This window comes from Temnothorax longispinosus, chromosome 9, assembly GCF_030848805.1.
Source record: "Temnothorax longispinosus isolate EJ_2023e chromosome 9, Tlon_JGU_v1, whole genome shotgun sequence".
NCBI lineage: Eukaryota > Metazoa > Arthropoda > Insecta > Hymenoptera > Formicidae > Temnothorax > Temnothorax longispinosus.
The window spans coordinates 16322099-16343938 of record NC_092366.1 but is presented as its reverse complement, the minus strand read 5'-3'; the positions used below and the strand labels follow the sequence as shown (position 1 = coordinate 16343938).

At 35.1% G+C, this 21840-nt stretch overlaps 1 protein-coding gene across 1 annotated transcript in view; it reads left to right on the top strand.

The window, feature by feature from the left end:
- Nucleotides 1-6424: 6424 nt before the first annotated feature.
- Dsx (transcription factor doublesex) overlaps nt 6425-21840 on the top strand; it is a 30450-nt gene continuing 15034 nt past the window's right edge. Inside the window, exons 1-4 of the mRNA XM_071787297.1 lie at nt 6425-6557; nt 7227-8548; nt 14681-15149; nt 16062-16101. Coding sequence (XP_071643398.1) covers nt 14883-15149; nt 16062-16101 — 307 coding nt within the window. The 5' untranslated portion in view covers nt 6425-6557; nt 7227-8548; nt 14681-14882. The remainder of the gene's footprint in view (nt 6558-7226; nt 8549-14680; nt 15150-16061; nt 16102-21840) is intronic.

Here is a 21840-nt window from a genome sequence, read left to right as displayed (position 1 = left end):
CCAGTTAATCTGTTTGATGTTTTCACACAAGCTTTACCGATAGAATTAACAGTCGCCTATTTATCTCAAGTTACAAAGATCAAGGTCGACAGCTAATTATCACAATACGTAAGTTATCCGAAGTTCAGTCATTCAGAAGACGAGAGGCAACTGTAATTCGGCTACTTTCTTCTAAGTGCTATCATAAAGCAGGTAATGTCCGGTCAAGGCCGCTGACTGGGGGGAACTGCAGGGTCGAATATACATAGTCGGCTCGTATCGGCTCGTGATGCAACGCTGACTCGCTTTGGTGTTCGGAATTTATCTGCAGAATAGTTCCGGCAGTTCTCTACCGTTCATGTCCGTAAGGTGCTCCGCTTCTCATGAATTACGCTTCACGTAAATGATGGCGTGCTAACCGACCAGGTAGCAGAGTCGGCTGCCCAAGGCGGTGAATTAAACCATTGACGCCCACCGGCAACTTCGGTTACCATGCACGATGTTAGGCGTCGTTCACACGAAGAATGTCGCCTCGAATGTCGAATACGAAAATAAGTCTAATAATTATTTATTGTCAAGATATTTTGTCTTATCGTTTCCATCGATCAATTGCAGAACGATGAACTGGAATTTGAAACGGACGGTATCTCAGAAATAATGATCCCTACGACTGTACGATTAAATATCCCGTTTGCATGCGAAAATAAACAGCTTTGCGCAACGATCGAAGATCAAGTGTGTATAATATAATGTGCCGAGCCCGCCTGAAACACGGCCCGGATGTTATTAACATTAATGGGAACTGTTATTAATGCTGATGAAGTTTGCGAAAGGGCCGAATTTCATTCGCCACACAATCTCACGAGAGAATCTAATTATCCGCGATTCTCCAACTCGCGGTGGCTAACGATGATTCTACCAAGTCCTGAATGCTGATAAGCGTATCCGCATTCTCCGTATTAACTCCGCTAAAGATGACTTTTCAAGAGCAAACGAAATGATTTTGGTTCGAGATACATTCTTGATCGGACCCCTTCAATTAGTCACACATAAAGAGCAACCTACCTTTAATTAAGCGCCAATTGAGAAATCGTCGTCGAGAAACGGCTGCAAGAAGCGTCGCGTCGGCTGCAGGTGCATCGCAACAGTCACGGTGGAACCTGTTTCACGTGTCGAATTTAATGTAAGAAATAATCTTCTTCTCAAACATTACGAATTGCGTGTAAATATATAGTTGCGTTTTTTGTCATCAATATTCGGTATGAGTGCAAGTTTCTCGCCGTGCCATAACAATGTCTTGCAAAATATTTTTATATCTGTAAAATTGCTGGACTTTTAGATTTATTATATGCAGATTTATATTTCCAAAATTTTTTATACCGCTATTACTGATATCTAAATATTAATAAATAATTATGTTGCTTACCGATGTTTAAGAATTTTCTGAATATTTATTAGCATTTTTATTTGGATATAAATTCAAAATTACTAACTTTTAATATATTACATTGATTCATAAATTGAACGATTTATATATGGATTCATTATATAAGACTTTCTTCAGCTATTCCTCGAATCGAGAAATTTCTTGTAATTATTCAAAATACAGGAATGCCAAATACTTAATGCCTTTCGCTGAAACTAAATATCGTTGTGTTGCAAACAGCTTAGAATGGTACACATACATGTGTACATAGATCCGCCTTGACGGAATTGCTTGCTTGTTAATATTGGCCTTGCGGTATTTTTCTTGAACAGAAATGCACGTTAATGCCGTATCTGAGTATTTTAAGTTGCAGATCACGGAGCAATTTAATCGACGCATACGCACCTTTCTTTTACTTAATTCTGTTTTTTTATGCTTATACCGTGTTTTATTGCCTTGCCCTTCTCCGGCCACTTGCTTATCCTGTTTATATCGCATCTCTGAGAGTGCAACGGTTTGTCCTTTTTTATTTCTTCTTCGGCGAATGTGTTTGCTGAGTTTTTCTCATCGTATCTGCTCACGCGACATCGAAAAAAATTTTTTATACGCAACGTAATTTTTCGCTGCGCTCACTCTTCGCGAAATATTTTTGTAGAGATAAAAAATTTTTCTTGTATAATAGACATTTTTTCAAATCAAAATATTTTCTGAGCAATATTTTACAAAAATAGATATTTAATGTATATACATATATTTAACATTTTTTATTTTGAACAAATGTAACAAAATTTTGGAAACAGAAACAACTTATTCGTTGATTCAAGACAGAGCCGAGCGCTTCTTATTTAATGTAAATTTATGCGAAATATACGCTTCAGAATATAAATCGACCGACAAGGTAAAAATGGTTCACGGAACCGTTTCTTTAACTTTGATGCACACTTTGTTCTGCGCGAGTTCTCGAGAGAAAGTTCCGAAAGATCGAGAACCGCAAATATACGTACAAAAACGCGAAAGTCAGTAAATATGCACGCTGTTCAGTTCGGAAGGAGACATTACAAATTACAAGTCTTGAAAGTGGCCAATGAAATTATTCGCATTTTCGCCGATTTTAATTCGTACGATTCGTAATAAAAATCACGCGATCGTGACGATAATCGTTTGATCGAATACATCCCGTTATACCTTCGCTCTTCGTGATGCTCACCGGATGCGCCTTAAATCAAATTCGCCTGGTTGCATCTTGCAAAATGCCACGCGCATACAATTCACGATTCCTTATCGGAATGATTCGGTCTCTGTCCAATCGTGATGTGTGACGTTATCTTTTTTCGCCTGCCCGCCCTGTCGCTGTTACCGTGTGGAATGCGCTGTGCCATCGTTGCAGGCGCAGAACATTTTCAATGGACCTCAGACTATATCGCGAATCCCCGCCTGGATACTTGACACTCGAGTTGCGTGTATGGTTCGATATCTTTTATCTTTTTTTGCTCTTGTTACTTTCTTACTGTGAAACTTAACTTATTATGAACTTAATATTTCGCTCGTCACGCAACATGCTGTCGTGCTGTCCCCTGTTATTAAAAATTATACTGCATATCATGACAAAGCCTATATCAAGCTTGCTATCAAGCACTCCAAGTTTCTAGTAATAGAATTGAGACTTTATAAAAATTCTGAAAGTATCTGGCCCTAATGTGATGATAATATGCCGTCAATAAATGTAAAAAATGATAATCAGACTTAAAAATTATCAAATCAGACAATTATCAATCTTCGAAATATCGTAAATAGTGGAGAATTACCCCTGTAACAAGGTTATATGATATTAGAATAACAGACAGAAGTCGAGTAAAATAATTTGAAATTTTATTTATCAATATTAATATGCAAATGGTTTCTACACGAGTTCTATTACGAAACGGACAGGTCTTGATTCAAGTAATTTAAATTTTTTAATAAATTAAATTACGTTCTAAAAATGTTTTACGTGTGTATGTGTACATGCCAAGAAAATGGACATATCTGTAGAAATGTAGCTCGATTTTAACATGTTTTTTTGTTAATGAATATATAATTGCTCAAAATGATATATATATATATAAACTATGAGATATAGAATTTATAAACTATATAGTAACAATTCCGTCACCATCTTAATTACTCGAGACATAAAATCCCAATAACGTTTTTATGAGACATATGCGCTAAGAGAACGTGAACATTACTTTTTTATTATCGCGTGCCCAGTTTCGGTGAGATTAGAGCCCCGATTTCAAACTCACCTGTTTTATACCGAATCGAGTTCGAGAGATTTACGATCTTTTTCCCGAAACAATTCGGTGCAGTCGTCCCGTGCGGGAACACTTCCGGTGCTGCGCCGGCATCTCCGGAACGCGTAAAACCCGTTTCTACCGCAAGAACGGCCGCCGCGGTTCAATCAGTAAATTCGGCCGCAAGTGAAGTATCAACCGTGGCATCGGTGTGTATGTATTTATTCTGTCCGAGCGCTGACTATCGCACCCTGGATCTATTTCGTCGACATTTTACGATCGTTCTTACCCCGCCACATCTCCTCTCTATGTTTGCTAAGCGCGATATTCTCTCTAAAGCCTTTTCTTTTCGATAACCACAACAGTGATTTTCTTGCTTGCTTTTCTCGCGGTTTAAAACGAAATATTTATCGCATTAAGTTGTGACTAAAAGAGAAAAGAGTGATAATAGGAAGAAAGTATATTTTATTTGTAAAAATTCTTGCACGAAAGATACGATAATGACATGATAGAAAATTTGATTTTATTATTAAAATAGGTCTGAAGTCTATATAGGTTTCAAAATTTCATTATTATAATGATTACGCTCATGTGTGTGCTCTGTGATGAGGAATAAAATTGATTTATATTTTGCCATATCTATTTTTGATATTAAGATTTAGAATCATATAGATTTAGAGTTTTCACGTTTTCCTTGCTGTGGATTAGAACAGCTTTTACTTTAAGACCGCACGCAACATTTACAGACGAAAATAATAAACATTTTTTTATCTTACGCTTTAAATGTCACTTCGATAACATATATTGCACTCGTAAAATGTGAGAGTTTGTTGCTCCATGTGCAAGTTTCTTATGCCAAAGAAAGACAATCGATTTTTACTAATTTTTAGTATTCACCCTCTGATATAAAACGAGGCGCGTTATAGGATATAAATTACATCGACGAAGAAGAAACTCGCTGAGAACATACTTCATATTGTAACAACGTCCTTTTGACGTTATCTATAACGTTTCAATGACGGCTATATATAATTGACCCTTGAAATTATCTGGTAATACATTGTCTAATATCGGCAATCATAATGCGAAATAAAATATTCAACAAGTAACTACGTAATTGCCATAACGGCTAAAAAAATCAATAATGGGTCGTAAATTCAAGATATGGGCAGACGCGGGGCTGGCATGTTTTACCACTTATCCGACCATTGTGGTCTCTCCGGTTACTTAAGTAAAAAGAATCCTATCGGATATAGCGTGTGCACGATACATTGCGCGCGAACGTTGTACGCGAAGGATATTAAATATATAAAAGTTCGTGTATACATATATATCATATATATATACAAAAACACACACAAATATCAAATCCTTTTCTACGACTATGTAGCTTCGTTTTACGATCGCGAGTTATATCCCGCGCGCGAACATACCACACACACGTAGTTTCTTTATTTGAATTCCGTTTCCCGGGTGTATCTCCGTACGATACACCCGTCTTTAGTTATTCGGACTGCATTGTTCGCATACACGGTACTTTATACAATTAGTGTTACATTACATAACGATTTCTGGCATGTGTTTTCTCGCTATAGCGAGCCTTCTGAAGATAAAAGTTCGAGGGCGTGGGGAATAATAATAATAAAAAAAAATATTATAGCCTCATGTTAAATGTCACATGTCACATAATCGAGATATTCGCAATGTCAGACATTCGCCGTTATAACGTAGCGACGTAAATGTTGTCAATAAACTGCGGTGTAAATTGTCACACGTCCATTGTGCAATTCGTTCTCCTGTATAGTCATAAATTGATTTTTATAAAGAACAGATTACTCGAACCTATTATTTAGGACAGAACCAAAACAGCAAAGTTCTTATGGAACTTAGAACAATATAATCGATATACAGTTTGGATCTCCTCTTCTTTGCCGTCTCAGTCTATGCGTTTCATTCATTCATAAAGTCGGCACTCATGGAATCAATTTCAAAATCAAATCACGACGTGACTGATTGCTGCTCGCCTGCCGAGTTGGCAACCACGAACGACGATATGCATTCGTAGGCGCGAAGTAGTAATATTTGATGATACTGCTGTCCGATGCAACACCAGCTTGAAACACAGATATCGCGCGATAATTTTCGAAAAACAGCAAAAACAGAACGATGCAAAGATATATCGATCGAAAATTTATTCATTAATTAGATCAATACATCGAAATAACGCGTATATAATATATTACTGAATATCGTAATTCGCGTGGATTAGCAAACCAAAGATAATAGACAAAATTTATTTAAATTCGGATGTATAACATATTTGTCTTAATCATTAATGTGGTCTTTTTGTCAAGGGTTTCTGTGTCCAATATTTTTTTCTGCGACGTTAGAAACACTTTTGCAACTGTTCAGTTGATAGCTATGGGATCGATTGAAACTTTCTTCAACTCAACAGACATTTACTTATATCAGTCAGAAACAGCAGAAACGATTAGTCATCTGTAGTCGTCGAAGTGCGCTATGTGTCGCATATAAGTACGATACAATCTAACGCGGCAGATCGTCTCTGTCGGTCGGACGAATTCAATCGTAAAACCTCGACGTTCCGTCCAAAGCCGCGTGTCACCTCCACCCGGCCCGACCACTGCACCGCGCGCGAGAGCGGTATCCCTTCCCAGCCACTCGTTTCCCGCACGCCGCGTACCCCTGATACGACTGTCGTGTCCGCTATCCTCAGTATCCTCACCGCGACGTGCTCCCACCCTGCATCGCCCGTGGCCAGCACGTATTTCGCATCGTGTCGCCGCTACCAGCAGATCGCGGATCGGAGGGAATAGACGGAACGACTTTTTCGCGCAGGCGCAACACTGTCATAAGACGTATGCATCATACCTAAGTGCATGACCCTAACAAGTAGCGTATATGCTCCACCGAAATACGTGGTGTTGTTTGAGTCCGTAGTGGAAGGAAAATAGCAAGTATTAGGGAGACGACTAAATATAATATAATTTACTGATATTATAATTTTTTAAATGTATTGTGTCCCGCAGGGATACAAGACAACTGATTCGCGCAATTATTTGGGCTTACAATTATCCACGGATTCGAGCTGACTACACTGCGGACACTCACATACATTTACATATCATATTCCAAAAACAAGATATAGTTTATTTTAAGAATATTAGGAAGAATAAGAATAAATAAAAGTAAAATCCATATATGTGTGTTATATAAATGGAGCAAGATAATGAAAGTTAAAACTCATGTTTTATTTATATAACTTAATTTTAAAAAATTTACTTAGATGGTTATAATAAAGTTAAAAGTTTATTTTTGCGCGATGTTACAGATATCTGGACGGAACTAAATTAGAATGTACAAGTCTGCTTTTCATAGACCATGCTCTTTAGAATTTGTAATTTATATATTTTTTAATTTTATCTCTAAAGATTAATTTAAAATTATTTTACAAAACTTATAATATATGAGAAAAAGATATATATCAGTGGTGTGTGCTAATAATAAATTTATTTTGTTTTTTCCAGACTTGATGAATTTCCAATTCTTCATATATTTTTATATTATTAACGTAATTAACATAATAAAAGAAAAATACTAAAAAATGTATACGGGCCCCAGAAGCGCCCTACGTTCCATCTAAGCACGAGACTGTCGAGCCAGTCACGTGGTCCTCGCTGCACTTGCGATGGAGATGGCCAAGTGGTGGGAAAAATCCCTCCGTCCACTACCCCTGGTTACCGGCGGTCTTAGTAAGTTACGGACTGCATGCAAGTGCACATCGATCGTGTTGACGGCTGTCTCTTGGCTGACCCCGACGAGTGTGCTCGGTTTGCTTCGCTGTTTTTTTCCCCCCATGTCTCCGCATTTCAATTTCGCGCTAGTTGGATTCTCATCTCGCGCAGCGACTTGCCGGGACGGATCTCGGAACTAGTTCGGAGTTTGCGAATTTGCCAACTTGCAGAAGATTTGTCGGCGACGGATAGAGAGGAATAACACGCGAAGGACGGCGAACCAACGCAACGGCGATAGAATAGTGTGATACGCGGCGCGGAGGAGAGACGAGACCTTGGACGAAGTGCGCGTGTGCGACACGAGTGCCCGCGGTTTTGCCATCCGCTTTAATTTTTGCGCTACCACTTATCTTTTGCCGGCTTGCATCTGCTTGCTTCGTGCTTCTAGATCGTACCCGCATATCGTATGAAAAGAAAAGAAAAAAACAAGACAAGGTTTATTAAAAGATAGACAGATAATATATATCTTGTATATAAGCGAATAAAAGCGGAAAGAAGGTGCGCACGGCAAGAAGGGCGAGACGAGAAAGCGTGCGAGATAAGTGGCAAAGAGGGGAGGATTGTCCATTTCCGGAGGCGGAGACTTCCTGCCGCGCTTTTCCCTTCCCTCTCTCCTTTTCAATTCCCTCCTGTCCCCGTCGCTCGTGTTGCTTGCGATCGGCGGTGTGCCCTCGCAACGTGCGTGCATCGTGCACCGCTGAAGACGCGCGTAACGAAATTGCGCGGTGCCACGATACTTATTTAAAGCGCGGCCACACTAGCGCGGCACGTGTAACGCATCCAGAGTGCTACGGCCGGCCACGCGGTAACGGATAAATTACGCAGAAGAATTCTGCATGCGAGATATATACGGGTGAGGGGATTCTTCTCGATTGAGCCGCGCCGGCGGATCTCGCGTGATTACTAGATTCAGTGCTCGCGTGTGACGAGAGCCAGTGGATCCTCTCTCGAACACCGTCAATTTGTCCAAAGCCTTCATTATACGAAACAGCCACTGCGAGCCAGCGAGAGGGAGAGAAGGAGATAGAAAGAAAAAGAGAGAGACAGATGACAGGGTGAGTCTTTCTATCTCAATGAACTTGTTATTGCCTCCCCGGTAATTGAACTTAGATGCTGCGCGCGCTAACTTTCAGTAAAACGATGTAAAAAACTCTTATGGCCAAAGAAATGAGCCGCGAACAACGTACTGTAATAAAAGAAAACATAAAAAGAAAAAGCCGCGCTTTGATTAGGAGTTACATGTAAATTGGCATAATTACTTAAAAAAACTTTATATATGCGTTATCAAGGTGAGAGTTACTCCGTTCTTGCGCGCGCAGCTTCAGCTGGAGTTTAATAATACCGGTATTAACTTTCAGCTACTTTCTCATGGAATAATTTACAACGAAGAAATTTACTGCAGTATATTCTAGCGTAGTTGTTGTGTGGCAATATATTATATGATACCTATATAGCTTAAGCGATACTGTCGCAGATAAGATTATTGCATAGAATGCTAGTTATTGACGCAACATTATTACGGAAAAAATTATACATTATACATACACGCTTATAAGTTAAAAGGAATACACTCTTTAGATTATTCTTTTTACTCTATCTTTCGGAATTGTGTTTATAACAAACACGTAACGATGTAAAAGGATAGAACGTATTCTATCGCCACTTTGGCTCGTTTATCTTTTATTTGTATAATGATTATACAGTAAGAAGTGTTAGCACACTTGTATATAAATGTACAAAAATACAAGGCGCATTTTGATTCGAAACATGCCTCGATCGAAAAATTTTGCGCACAAATTTTACGGTGCATCCGATATCATTCAACGCTGCCAAGTTTGCGACGACACGAAAGTTTCAATTGCCTACATGCAAAGAAACTTGCAGCTTCTTGCGAGCGTTTATGCAATTCTGCTTTATTATCTTTGCCCTTTTGTCCCGCAGAAGTTATTATAGTTTATAAAGTTTTATCTCGGTCAATTAAGTAACTTTAACTGCCGGTCTTACGCGATTTTTTATTCAGTTGCCTATCGATCTTAATCTGCTTATGGTTACCTTGTCATTAAAAGTGCAATTTTAGATCAACGATACTCGAGCATGGAACGCAATAAAAATATAATCCTAAAAATATATAGGCGATTTAATTCGCTTCCTCCGATCCACAATGTACGAATGTACGCTAACGTTTTTCTACAAAGAGACTATGTTAGACTGTATTAAAATAGTGTTAGAGATTTCTCTAGTATAGTTTTATTAACAAAATATTAATTAAATATTATTTGGTAAATATGCTAAAATTATAGAATATGTTGTATCTTATTATATTTCATAATCAATCAACTGATGGTGCTATACGAATTAATATGTATTATATTAATAATGAGTCCTAATTCTTAATAATAAGCACGGACATTTTGCTCGTAATTAATAATGATAATAATGACGATAATACTACTACTAATAATAATAATAGCAAATTTATTGAATAAAAAAATTATAAACAGTAGAAACAGTAAATACACAAATCAGTTAAAGAGATGTAACGGCCGACAGCAATATTAGAACAAGGTTAAAAGAAATCTGAGTTAAATTAGGCGAGATCTTTCACGCGATACCCAATATAGTCACTCGCAAAAGTATTTGAGCAAATATAAAATAGATTTAAATTGTATATTTAATATAGTTTGAATACTTTTATATTTTTTAAAACATTTAAATTAAAAATGCGTTAAGCATGTAATATTAATCCTCCTTGCGTTAGAACACATTTTGTTAAATAGCAGAGCAACAATTAAAATAATTACACGCAAAAGTCCCGGGAGGTGATGATAACGCGAACAAGAATAACGCGCACGCAACGGCAAAAATTATGAAAATAATTTTTTACGTTCTCGCAGTTTGTCCGAAAGTAACACTTTTGCGAGTGACTGTACCGATGGCATCTGCCTCCACGCCGACGTGCCAGGAAGTCGTAGTTAGTTAAAAAGTCGCGCGAACGGGATACAATGTAACTAGGCGGAGATGTATTCGCTCCCTATCGCGATGTGGTTGGGCTCCTTGCTCTATCTCGCTGTTCGTAGTTTCGTAGAAATCGCGTACGCGTCGTATATAACGCGCGATTTATCTTAAGTCTCTCGCGAGTGTATAGTATAAATTTACTGTATATTATATATATAGATATAATTGGCGCACAGTGAGATATGCTCGAAATTTTTATTTTGCAGATATCTTTACATATTATTTATAGATACCTCAGCGTACAGTGCCTGGCAATTTTTCTGTTACGTTATCTTAAAATACGGATTTTTGATAAATGTTCTTTGCAATATGCAGTGCTAGATTGGACGGAATTGTCATAAATCTCTTTGGCAACAAAAAAAAAACACAACAGGAAAAAAAGAGAATTACATAAATATTCTGAATTTCAGAAATCTGAAGATGCTTTCTCCTAAGAATCATGAATAAGATTTAATAACAATTTAATTAATTGTGCGAATACATTATCATTACAGGCTTAAAATCTTGATATTAAGAGACGTTATTCGGGATTATGTTATTGAGATTATTGCGATATTCTATGCTGATTTCTATGTTGCCTCTGGTTAATACGATCGATATGATTGTGAGTAATTGCAACCATGGTTGGTCGAAACATTGCGGAATACATTGTGAATTATATGACTCTATAAGCGATATTCGTATCGCGCATACAGATTTTATAAGCTTTTGACAGCCATTATTATTATCGCAAAGGGAAACAACGATCATTGCCAATATGATATGTGCTATAAACAATATATTGTCGCTGATTTTCTACAATGTTCGTAACATTGGCTTACAATAAGCTGAATGTTTCTATACGATTAAAAAAGAAAAACAATATAGGTTGTAATATAATAGGTAATAATAGGTTGTAGCATCACTAAACGCTGATGCTCTCTCTCTCTCTCTCTCTCTCTCTCTCTCTCTCTCTCTCTCTCTCTCTCTCTCTCTCTCTCTCTCTCTCTCTCTCTCTCTCTCTCTCTCTCTCTCTCTCTCTCTCTCTCTTTCTTAGAATTGTGAAAAAAATGTACGTTTATGTATTATAAATTGACGAAATAATGTAACTTTAATCCGATATATTGCAAAGAATATTTATCAGTCAGTTTGACTATTTAGGATTTATTGATATACGCAGGAATAGGATATACGCCTTATTCCAGGATTTATGCATTGATATACGCTTTAAAAATATAACTTAAATTTATCAATATTGTATAATGAATTAGTTGTCAAATGATTCACTTTATAACCGTTTTTTGACATTGTCAAAAAGTGTATAACGATTAACTGGCAGTATTAAAATATATAACTACACATGAAATGTACTATAAAAGATGTAAGAAGATTAGCTTGTCGTTCAATATCATTACGATTCATTCTAATTATGATGTGATGCCTTCAACGTATATTTCAAGGCGACTATATGACTTTCAATTGCGGGATACAAAATAATACTTACGAAGTTTTTATTTTGCAATGGGCGTTTTAAATATTAATATAATAATTACGCGATATAGTAAACTTGTAAAGGAATTTCGTCTGATTTTGTCTGACGTTTTCTTAATAACATACGACGCTTTGCTTCGCGACTCACATTATTTTTTAGAGTTATTCATGATAGTATATTCGGAATTCCAAGTAATGATTACCTTTCAGATTCCGTGTTTGTTGGAAAATAATTGGCTACGCACCGCGATTCTGCTTAAAATGTGCATCGTCTCTTATTGCATTCTCATATTCGAGAACAAATGCATTAGCAATTATAATTTCGATAACAGATTCCATTTCGCTATTACATATCAATTAATGTAGACTGATTAACTTGAATAATTTACCTTTAATTCGAATTTATTGTATCTCGCTTTATTTTGCTTTTAATGTTGCTTTTCTGCATGAAAATTAGAATTTATTTTTATATCAATTATCAACTTTTACAACTTACAATTTTATATTTAGTCATGCCTAATATCAGAGATTACTAATAGATTATGTGTTGCATAATACGTATTGTGTACACTGTACATCATATAAAACATTTATATTTGAATCGATGCGCGCGATATACTTTCTACGGAAACTTTCTTCATAAAGTTGTACATGAAATTATTTTATATGCATGTACAGCTGGTGATAACACCTACGTTTTTTTCTGCTATTAGAGTGTCTTCGTTCTATAAGCGACATCAACTGTGCATACTTCATAGAACTATAACCTATACTCCTGGATAATTTGAGGAATAAATGAAATAGTTTTTTCTTTGATTATTATTTACCAATATTCTACTAGCTCTGCGAAAGTAAATTTTTATTACGTCTATAATTATATAATTGCCATATAATTTTTCAGAATTTATCATTTATTAAGTTAATTATTGATTGCGTTTTTACTGATGTTAAAATATCACATTTGTTTTTTTTTTAAATAATAGATATCATTTTTTATTCCCATCTTTTTCGCGATACGCGGCGGAATCTGAACTTTGCTCTACTTGAGATAGTTAGCCGTTTTTTTTATCTGTGATTTGCGATCTTTCGTTCTTATAAGATAAGCCACGAATGTTTAATGAGACAGGTTTTGATGTGTTGGATTTCTCTGGTATGGCTTATCTTTTACCTCACCTTACCATAACCATCTGCGGAGATGCCAGGAGAAACGTATCTTTACCTTCACGAGGTCGTGACTCTCGTGTCCTTCATAGTGGCTTTAGCCGTGTCAGGATTTATCATAATTTTTGTAGAGATACAGAACTTATCCATTACCCATTTCAGGCTCGGGTATCCTTTATCTTGAGACTTGAATACACGAATGGTTATAGATCTTACAGAATTTCGTTGTTGCACATATTCCAGAACAAACAACATATCCAAAGACATATTCTTATAATACCGCGCTTTTCGTCAATTTTAACTAACGTCGATACGCATGTAATAATATAGCGTTTGTAATCGATATATAGCATAGACTTAAAAATATACTAAAAACTCCCCTTTTGTTTGGGTAATTAATAAATAATCCACATGTCAAATTAAATTGTATCTAATCAAGGACGAAAACAAGCTGTTTGACAGCTGTCGAATTGAAACAAATATTTGCTTTTATATATTAAATTATAATGAAATGGGAGTCTTTGTCATACTTAACTACGACAATTATCTTAAATATAAAAACACTACACTAAAACGTTAAATGACGCTGTAAGTTGCAAGAATAATTTAGCTTTTTAACGTTATTTTTTACGTCTTGTAGTTCACAATTTTGCCAAGTGTGATGCTATGTACTGTCAACGCGGACTTGGCAATCGAGCAGGAGCCTTAATATTAGAATGTTTGCACGAGTGTCGCTAGCTTGCTTTTAATACATCCTGTGCCGGGCCAGTTACAAAAAAACAGATAAATTTACACAAACTATCGTATTAGTTTATGTTGGAAATCAATGACAAATTAGTAGGATTCACTTTCACATTAGTAGGATTGTTTTGAAAGGTGCGCCATTTTTGTCATATGCATCATCTCGAGATATATTTTTCGTAATTCTATATATAAGTTTTTTTTGTTTCGGCGAACTAGCCGTTTTGTACTCATTCCATAAACCTAATTAATCAATTATTGTTTTTGTTTTATACTCTGTACACCCTACATACTACAGCATTTTAGTTGATCGAAGATTTGATCATTGCCATCTGTTTAAAGAAACGAATACTTATCATTATATTATTTTAATCCAAGTAGATAAAACATGTCGTTATTTCCTGAATAACGTTTATTATGTTGTAGATCGATCGAGTCAGCAAACTTTTGATTACAGTTTTGGTTACCGCGCAAATAGATTTTAAAAATTATTTTGCACCAAAAATAATGTACACAGGCGAAGTATGATATTTGATTATACATCGATCATTAGAGAAATAGAACAAACACCGGCTATATACTTGACTCGCATGTATGTACAACTGATATTACCGTATTATCATGACTTGTGAATTTAGATGTGTCAAATGTTTACATAAAATTCCCCTTTTCTTCTTTTTTCGTGCTATTTGCTAAGGTATTATATTATATTGCCACAGTTTTAACAATTCTTTAATTTTAATTATTTTTTTTTAAATCTTTTCATTAAAATGGTCAAAATAATTTCTTGCATGTTTCAGAAAGTAGAGCTATACAGATAGCGATACGAAAGATTCACGAACACAGCTCTATGCATAGGATAACGGATAATAATTACCGTTATCTTATTTAAACGAGATCAGATCCAACGGAATCGGTTTCTTCGATTTCGGCAAGAGATCGCGACAAGGAAAAAGAAGATCGGCTTTCCGTCTATTAATATTAAAGAGTCCTGCGAACGTCATGAATAAAGAGAAAAAGAATGAATCTACGTCAACAGATTCGGATTGTTCTAAAACGGGTTATAAGCGGACAACACCGAAATGTAAGCGATGCGAACGTCACGGAGTGAAGAACGTTGAGCTCAAAGGACACAAGAGATACTGCGCATACCAAAACTGCGGTTGTTTAATATGCCATGTAGTTGTTGCGGAACAGAAATTATCTGCAAGGAACATAGCTATGAAACGAGCGCTTAAGAATGAAGAGAAAGAAATAGCACCTGAAGAGGTTAGTCTTATTTTTGTCTTTCAAGCTTGAATGAGAAACTTGTAACCACATACACACATTGCAGTTCCGAAAAATTGATCAAATATTCATTCTATAACTAAGGATATATTTGTGCATTTTATTATTGATCACATTTTAATTTAAACATAGGTACTTCTACATGATGTAGTACATCATAATATTTAGTGCACTTTTAGAAAGCAGCTTATAGATTTAATTTCTATATTAATTTTGAAGAAAAAATTTTAATGGAGTTTATATTTGAAAATGCGCAAATGCAAATTTAAAGCAATTATCGATAATATTGATAATAATTAAATAACCAACATATAAGCTGCGATTTTAAGTTGATATCATTACGAATTGTTTATAGTTTTAAATTAATTTTAAATATTTATTAAAACATTTACGGATAAGAATTTATTATATTATGTCAAGATTATTACGGGTATTTAGATATGGATCTAGATATAAGAAGGTTGTCTATATATAGTTATACATATATGTTTATACATCGATTGGCAATGTGTAACAGCTATTGATTATCATGCATCTATAAACTTCTAAACATTTGTTAGTTTCTTGATTTTTGTTAGACTCAATTTATGAAATCTATAAATGAATAGTTTAAAAGTTTCAATTCGTAACTTGGAAAAATTGCACAAACAAGTTTCGAGCTATATTGATTTATATTTTCAATTTGTTATTTTTATATTAAAATCGAGCGACTAATCCCTAAATACAACAAGATTAAAAATTAAAAATCTGAGAACAAGCAGATTTTTAATTTTTAATTCTGTTGTATGTTGTATGCTAATGTACTACATATCGCAACCGTAATGTATTCTTTATTACCAGTATACTACCGTATACATCTGTGTACTACTATTATTATTATTCTTTTCTTAACAGATACCACCAATGCCTTGGTTTTTGACCAACTTCAAAAAGTGTAAGTAATATCGACATATTATTATACATTATATAATAAATTGCATGTTTATTGCTTAGATGAGACAAATGATAATTATTTTATCATGTATAAAGAAATCGGAAAGATAGGTAATGATAAAAATGAAGATATGATTTGTCTCACATTGTGTTAATTTATTACACGAGATATCATTCAAATTACATTGTCCAGAGGATTGTATATTTTTTTTCTATCAATATTTGTGCAATATTTCTGAGATAATTTGTAGAATATTCCGCGAATAGTTACTACATAATTAATGTAAGCAGTGAGGAATACTTATGTTATCTGCGAGTGTCACAACAAATTAAATTAGAATACATCCCATGTCTATGTCGAGTCACCGTGAACTGTCCTTATTCAATAGTGATAGCATGCTTTGCAGCAATCTAAAACCGTGTTGCGTCACATTGCCACGAATTTACTTGGTCTTTTATGTCATTCAATGCGCTTATATACAAGATGAAATTCGTCTGGCATTTGAATACCTCGCATAAGCTGCATCGGCACCTATAATGCATTATTTAGCCGACAGTATCGCGACCTTTGCGTCGCGATGCGAGTGGTATTTTATAGTGTGATTAGTAGGAACGATGAGGCTATAATCAAATATCATGATTATAAGATTGACTTGTGTGGAGTCATCAGAGTTTCACGTATAAGTTGTTGCAGATCAATGCACTCGAAAATATACATTTTTCTCGAGTCGCGTACGTTTTCTATAAATCTGAAAGCTGTCCTAAGCGTTTTCTGGTAATTATTTGCGATGTTTGAAAATATTCTGAATAAGATATAATCTCGAAAATCTTATGAACGTATAAACTTTATAAAAATAATAATCGAAAAATAAACACACATACTTTTTATTTAGTTTAGTCCTCGGCTTAGCCGTATTTCTTAATGACCATTGTCGAGTTTCTCAAATTATTAGATCGATACAACATTTTATAGACAAGACATTGTCTGCCATTGCACTGTGCTCTTTTGCTAATTTGAATAAGAATTATTTTGTTATGCTCTATATGCAAAATATACATTTATAACTAACTATAATCCGAAATAAGTTAATTTCTTGTATGCAAGGAATTAAAACTATACGTTTTGTAACTTTGAACGTGTTCTTCTCTCTGTCAAAATAGTTTTACATTTTTTAAAGCGCAATTACTTTTCTCATGTGTGTGATTATTTATTTTCGGCTGTATGTTACAATCGCGTAATTTCGAACAGTAGATTGATATGTCGACAGTTATAAGTAGTTTGCTCCAAACGATATTTTTTTAAATCTTTATACATTTCACATGCAGCTTCTTAAATCAAAGACTTCTTGTTTATTCGCAGTAAGTCTTTTTTATTTTTATATCTCTCTCAACTATATTAACTTAAAAACAAAATTAAAACATCTACACGATCGTAATTCGTATTTACATATTAACAGAAATAAATATCTTCTCTTCCTTGAATCTTGATGGCTACTATATAATGTATTTATAACATAAAATAATTTGTAACTTCAATAAAAATAAAATAAACTTAATAAAAAAATAGTTATATAAAATAAACTTAATAAAAAGTTACTTTTTAGTAAATCTATAAATTTTTATTAAGTGTATATATATATATACTCATATCGCAGAAATATATCTTGATATGTCATGCTGATCACCTATTTGCTGTTGCACTTACATGATGAACGTACATACATGTATGTACGCGATGAAAACTGAGATTGCCTACCTGTTGCACACATTCTACTCCGGTATCTCTCATCTTCCGTGCATTTGTGAAATCCTTTAAGAGGCAACGCATCCTCAACGCTATACGTTGTTTGAAAATTTATTTGGCATAAAACATTGCTCAAAATTTTATGCTTCCGATTTTTACGCTTCTGAATGTGATTAAAACATGCTCATTGTCGACCGGCGCATTTCATTGAAGTTAGTGAAATTGTTTTATGTCGATGACAAATATGTTAAGATCACGGTCTTACATACAGACCGTGGTTAAGATAACTGAGATTCAAGAAAGGAAAGATATTTAACTGTCGACAGATACCAATTACAGTCGCATGGATATTTTAATTTTTTTAAGTTAATGTAGTTAAGAATAAGAGAAATAGAAAAGATAGCATCGCGAGCAAAGAAATATTTGTGATCCGTCGATGTTGATTATATATTGTGATTTCTAACTTATTTTTACAACATCAGAACTGTGACACCATGAATAACATTCGGTGTGGAATGACTTTGACGAAAGTTAAAGTAGAATTTAATAGCGTCATAAATAGAAAGGCAACCATTAATTAACTCGGAACGCTTACTCTTTTTAATTTTTAATTTTTATATGAATAACTTATTAAGTTGACATCCTATTATTTAGCTCGTATTGTAGGCTCTTTTTCACACTATATACTTATTGCTTTGTATAAAACGAGCGTAACAATCTAATAATTATTTTAATCGTTCAAATTATTTCCGCTAAAAAAGGTTTGCTTACGTTTTACGTAAGAAACTTTTCCTCCGACATTAGGACAGATTTTGCAATAGGAACAACCGGAAAGATATACTTCCTTTTGATATCATATTGCATGGGACGATAGCATGATATAATTATTTATAAGTTCGTGTGGGTATACCGACGACGTTGCGCGCGCGCGTGTTAGCGCTGATCAATTTAATTCAACGATATAAATCGGGTGCGTGCATAACGGTTTATTATATTGTACAAAAAAGGATCTAAACATTACAATGTAAGTTTAGTGCGAGAATCGGCGATCCATGGATTTTGTTATTTACGCACGACTTTTACGTTGTACACATGCAGTTAGGAACGCAAACGCATGACTCTTTGCGGTTATTCGGCCTTTTACCGAACGACCTCCGCAAAAAGAATACGATGGAACGTCAAAGTTCACGAACCGTGATAGTCTCCGGTGATAAAGTAATAAGTGCATTTCGCTTCTGGTACTGCTCTATGGTTATGATGAAGCGAAATAATTATAGAATAAATTATACATATAGTAGCGAGATAGTGAGACCTCCTCCGTTGCGGAATCTAGGAACAAAGATCGGCATTCAGTGCATTCAAGCAAAGAAGATTATTGCTTACTCTCACACGTACACTTTAAACCGTTATATCGTACACGAGCATCAAAATGTCATTCGACGAAGAAAGAGAGATCGTCTTTCACGGAGGAACAATTCTCACACTGTCTCTGAGATTGCTAAATCGACCAGTACGTTCGACATTCTCGCAATTTTCTTGCCTCATTTTTCTTTTATCGATTGGCTTTTGAAATCGAAGTATGCTAGCTAGGATTTTTTGTTTGCAAATAAATAAAGTCACATATAATGCAATGTGTGCCATAAATGAAAAGAATATTCAGAGATTTATAAATTTACGATAAGAAAATTTTTTCGGATAGCGACTGTGTCGGAATCGTTTTATTTTGCTCTTCAATAATAATCTATGCGGAAAGTCGTCACGTCGTGTTTGTCATTGTCGCCTCCAAGTTCGGAAAGTGTTTGGTGTATAAGTGAACGAACGTAGGTACTTATAACATCGTTCACAGGGATTCCAACGAAACTCAAGCCACTCTTTCATTTGACAACCCACCCTAATGTTAACCCTGGTTTTACGAGCGCCGGCATTGGCCGGCGGGTCATGCGAACTCGACTAATATAATACGAACTTATAACCAAAGCCGAAGCCTAGGAGCTCGCTCTTGCTTTTACGATCCAGCTCGTTTTTAAAAGTTATCGTTATTTTGTTCACTTTTGGACGAAATAGTTTGTCCCCGAAATGGGTTGAAGGAAGCGAAGAAAGTTTGTGCACAGAGCTAACCACTAAACCTGAATTGACAACGTGATTCTCTTTTCTAGAGAGAGAGAGAGAGAAAGAGAAAGAGAGAGAAAGCAATGTATACACAATGCATCTACAATTTCCCACTGGGATAATACCACAACGGGATTGTTAAGTCTTTTTATGAGAACGAAGAAATATGCGGTGGAAAGAAGGGGATATTTTCGTGAACGGTACATTTATCATTGAACTTATTCTCCTATCATGGCGTTTTTGTTTACGTAATTTTTTTTTATTTGTGAAGTAATATATTTTATTATTTTTTGAGTCGTTTTCGAAAATAATTTCAGAGATAAGGATAATTCACATTTTCGTACACGAAACATCACCGGGAATTTCGCTTATGCTTACGTAAGCTCCGAAGTGCATTGTCAGAATCGGCCATAAATGCGCGCTAATTAATTTACAGCGTATACATGCGCGGGTTAACCACCGGAGTTAATCATCGAAATTAACATGGGCACATCCTTGTGGTATTATCGTGATCAGTGATAATGGGAAAGTGGCGCGACACCCGATAATACGGAAAGTCGGCATCACGCCATGGCGTTGTAGAGGTGTTATACTCCAGAGGTGATTACAAGTATATGGGGATTGTAAAGTTTGGCTTTACGAGCTTGTATTTCAAAATATTAAGTTCGGGCTTTTAATAACGCGTCGTTATTCCTGCGTGGAGTATAGCTACGTGTGGCTTATGAAATTGGCTCGTGTTCGTTGCTTCATGTGATAATTAAGTTAAAGAGGAAGTTTGTTGTTTCTTGCATTCGGCATACCTTCGTATAATTTATATTATATTATATATATATATATATATATATATATATATATATAATTGAACACAATAAATTGTCTTAATCGATAGACATTTCTATCGAGACTATTGATTATGTTGCTAGTCTAATTAGTTAGAGTATGAAATTTGGAGGATGTCTTGAAGAAAGAAACCTAAACCACGGATTTTTATAATTATGTGTTTTATATGTACTAATAGACCCTCATTACTGTTCTCGGAAAGTTAATCGGAGAGATACCGTTTGCGGTATCGGTTACGAAACGGAGAGAACTCTCGTATTCTTATACTGATCATCATTGAGATTTTTACGATCGTTAACTCCCTTTCGGTAGACCTCACCGAAAATCCCACTCGTAAATCTCGGTGTCGGTTTCCTTTCTTGCTTGACCAGCGTGCGATGACATTTCGTTTAGACTAACCACTTACAAAATTCGATAATCATTCTCGCAGATCTTTTGATCGAACCGAGAAGGATGGATTTATTGCACGAAACGCTCTAAAAATAGAACTGCTATTTTCAAGGATGCACGTGCCATTTTGAGATGGCATTTATGACATTCTCAGATTATTTTTTATGTTACAATAATAGGAGTATTATTGCAACATTAGAAGTAAAAGAACAAAAGAAGAAAAAGTAGTGTTTCAGGGATTGCAAAGATATACTTAGGTTTTGATTAGATATTACCGTAGGAATATCCTTAAGTAGTGTAATATATTCATGTACTAATTGCTAGACTATTACCAAATATTTGTGTATTTTCTCAAATACAGCCTGATGTTAAGACATAGGTTTTCATGGAATTCTAATTAAAATGTAATTTTATTGCTGCCTTATATTAAGTCTAAAGACTACCTAAATTGTGTGTAATAATCGATATACTGACTTACGAATAACTGTTATATTACGGGCCTCGTATCGGCATTGAGTTTATAGGGATCAATCTATCGACCACGGTACTTAGCAAGTTGCCTCTTATCCCAGGTAGGTAGCGATTGTTTTGAAATTTTCGTGAACACAAACAAAATTTATTAAGCTATGAAACTGTGTTATATATTAATTAACTAGC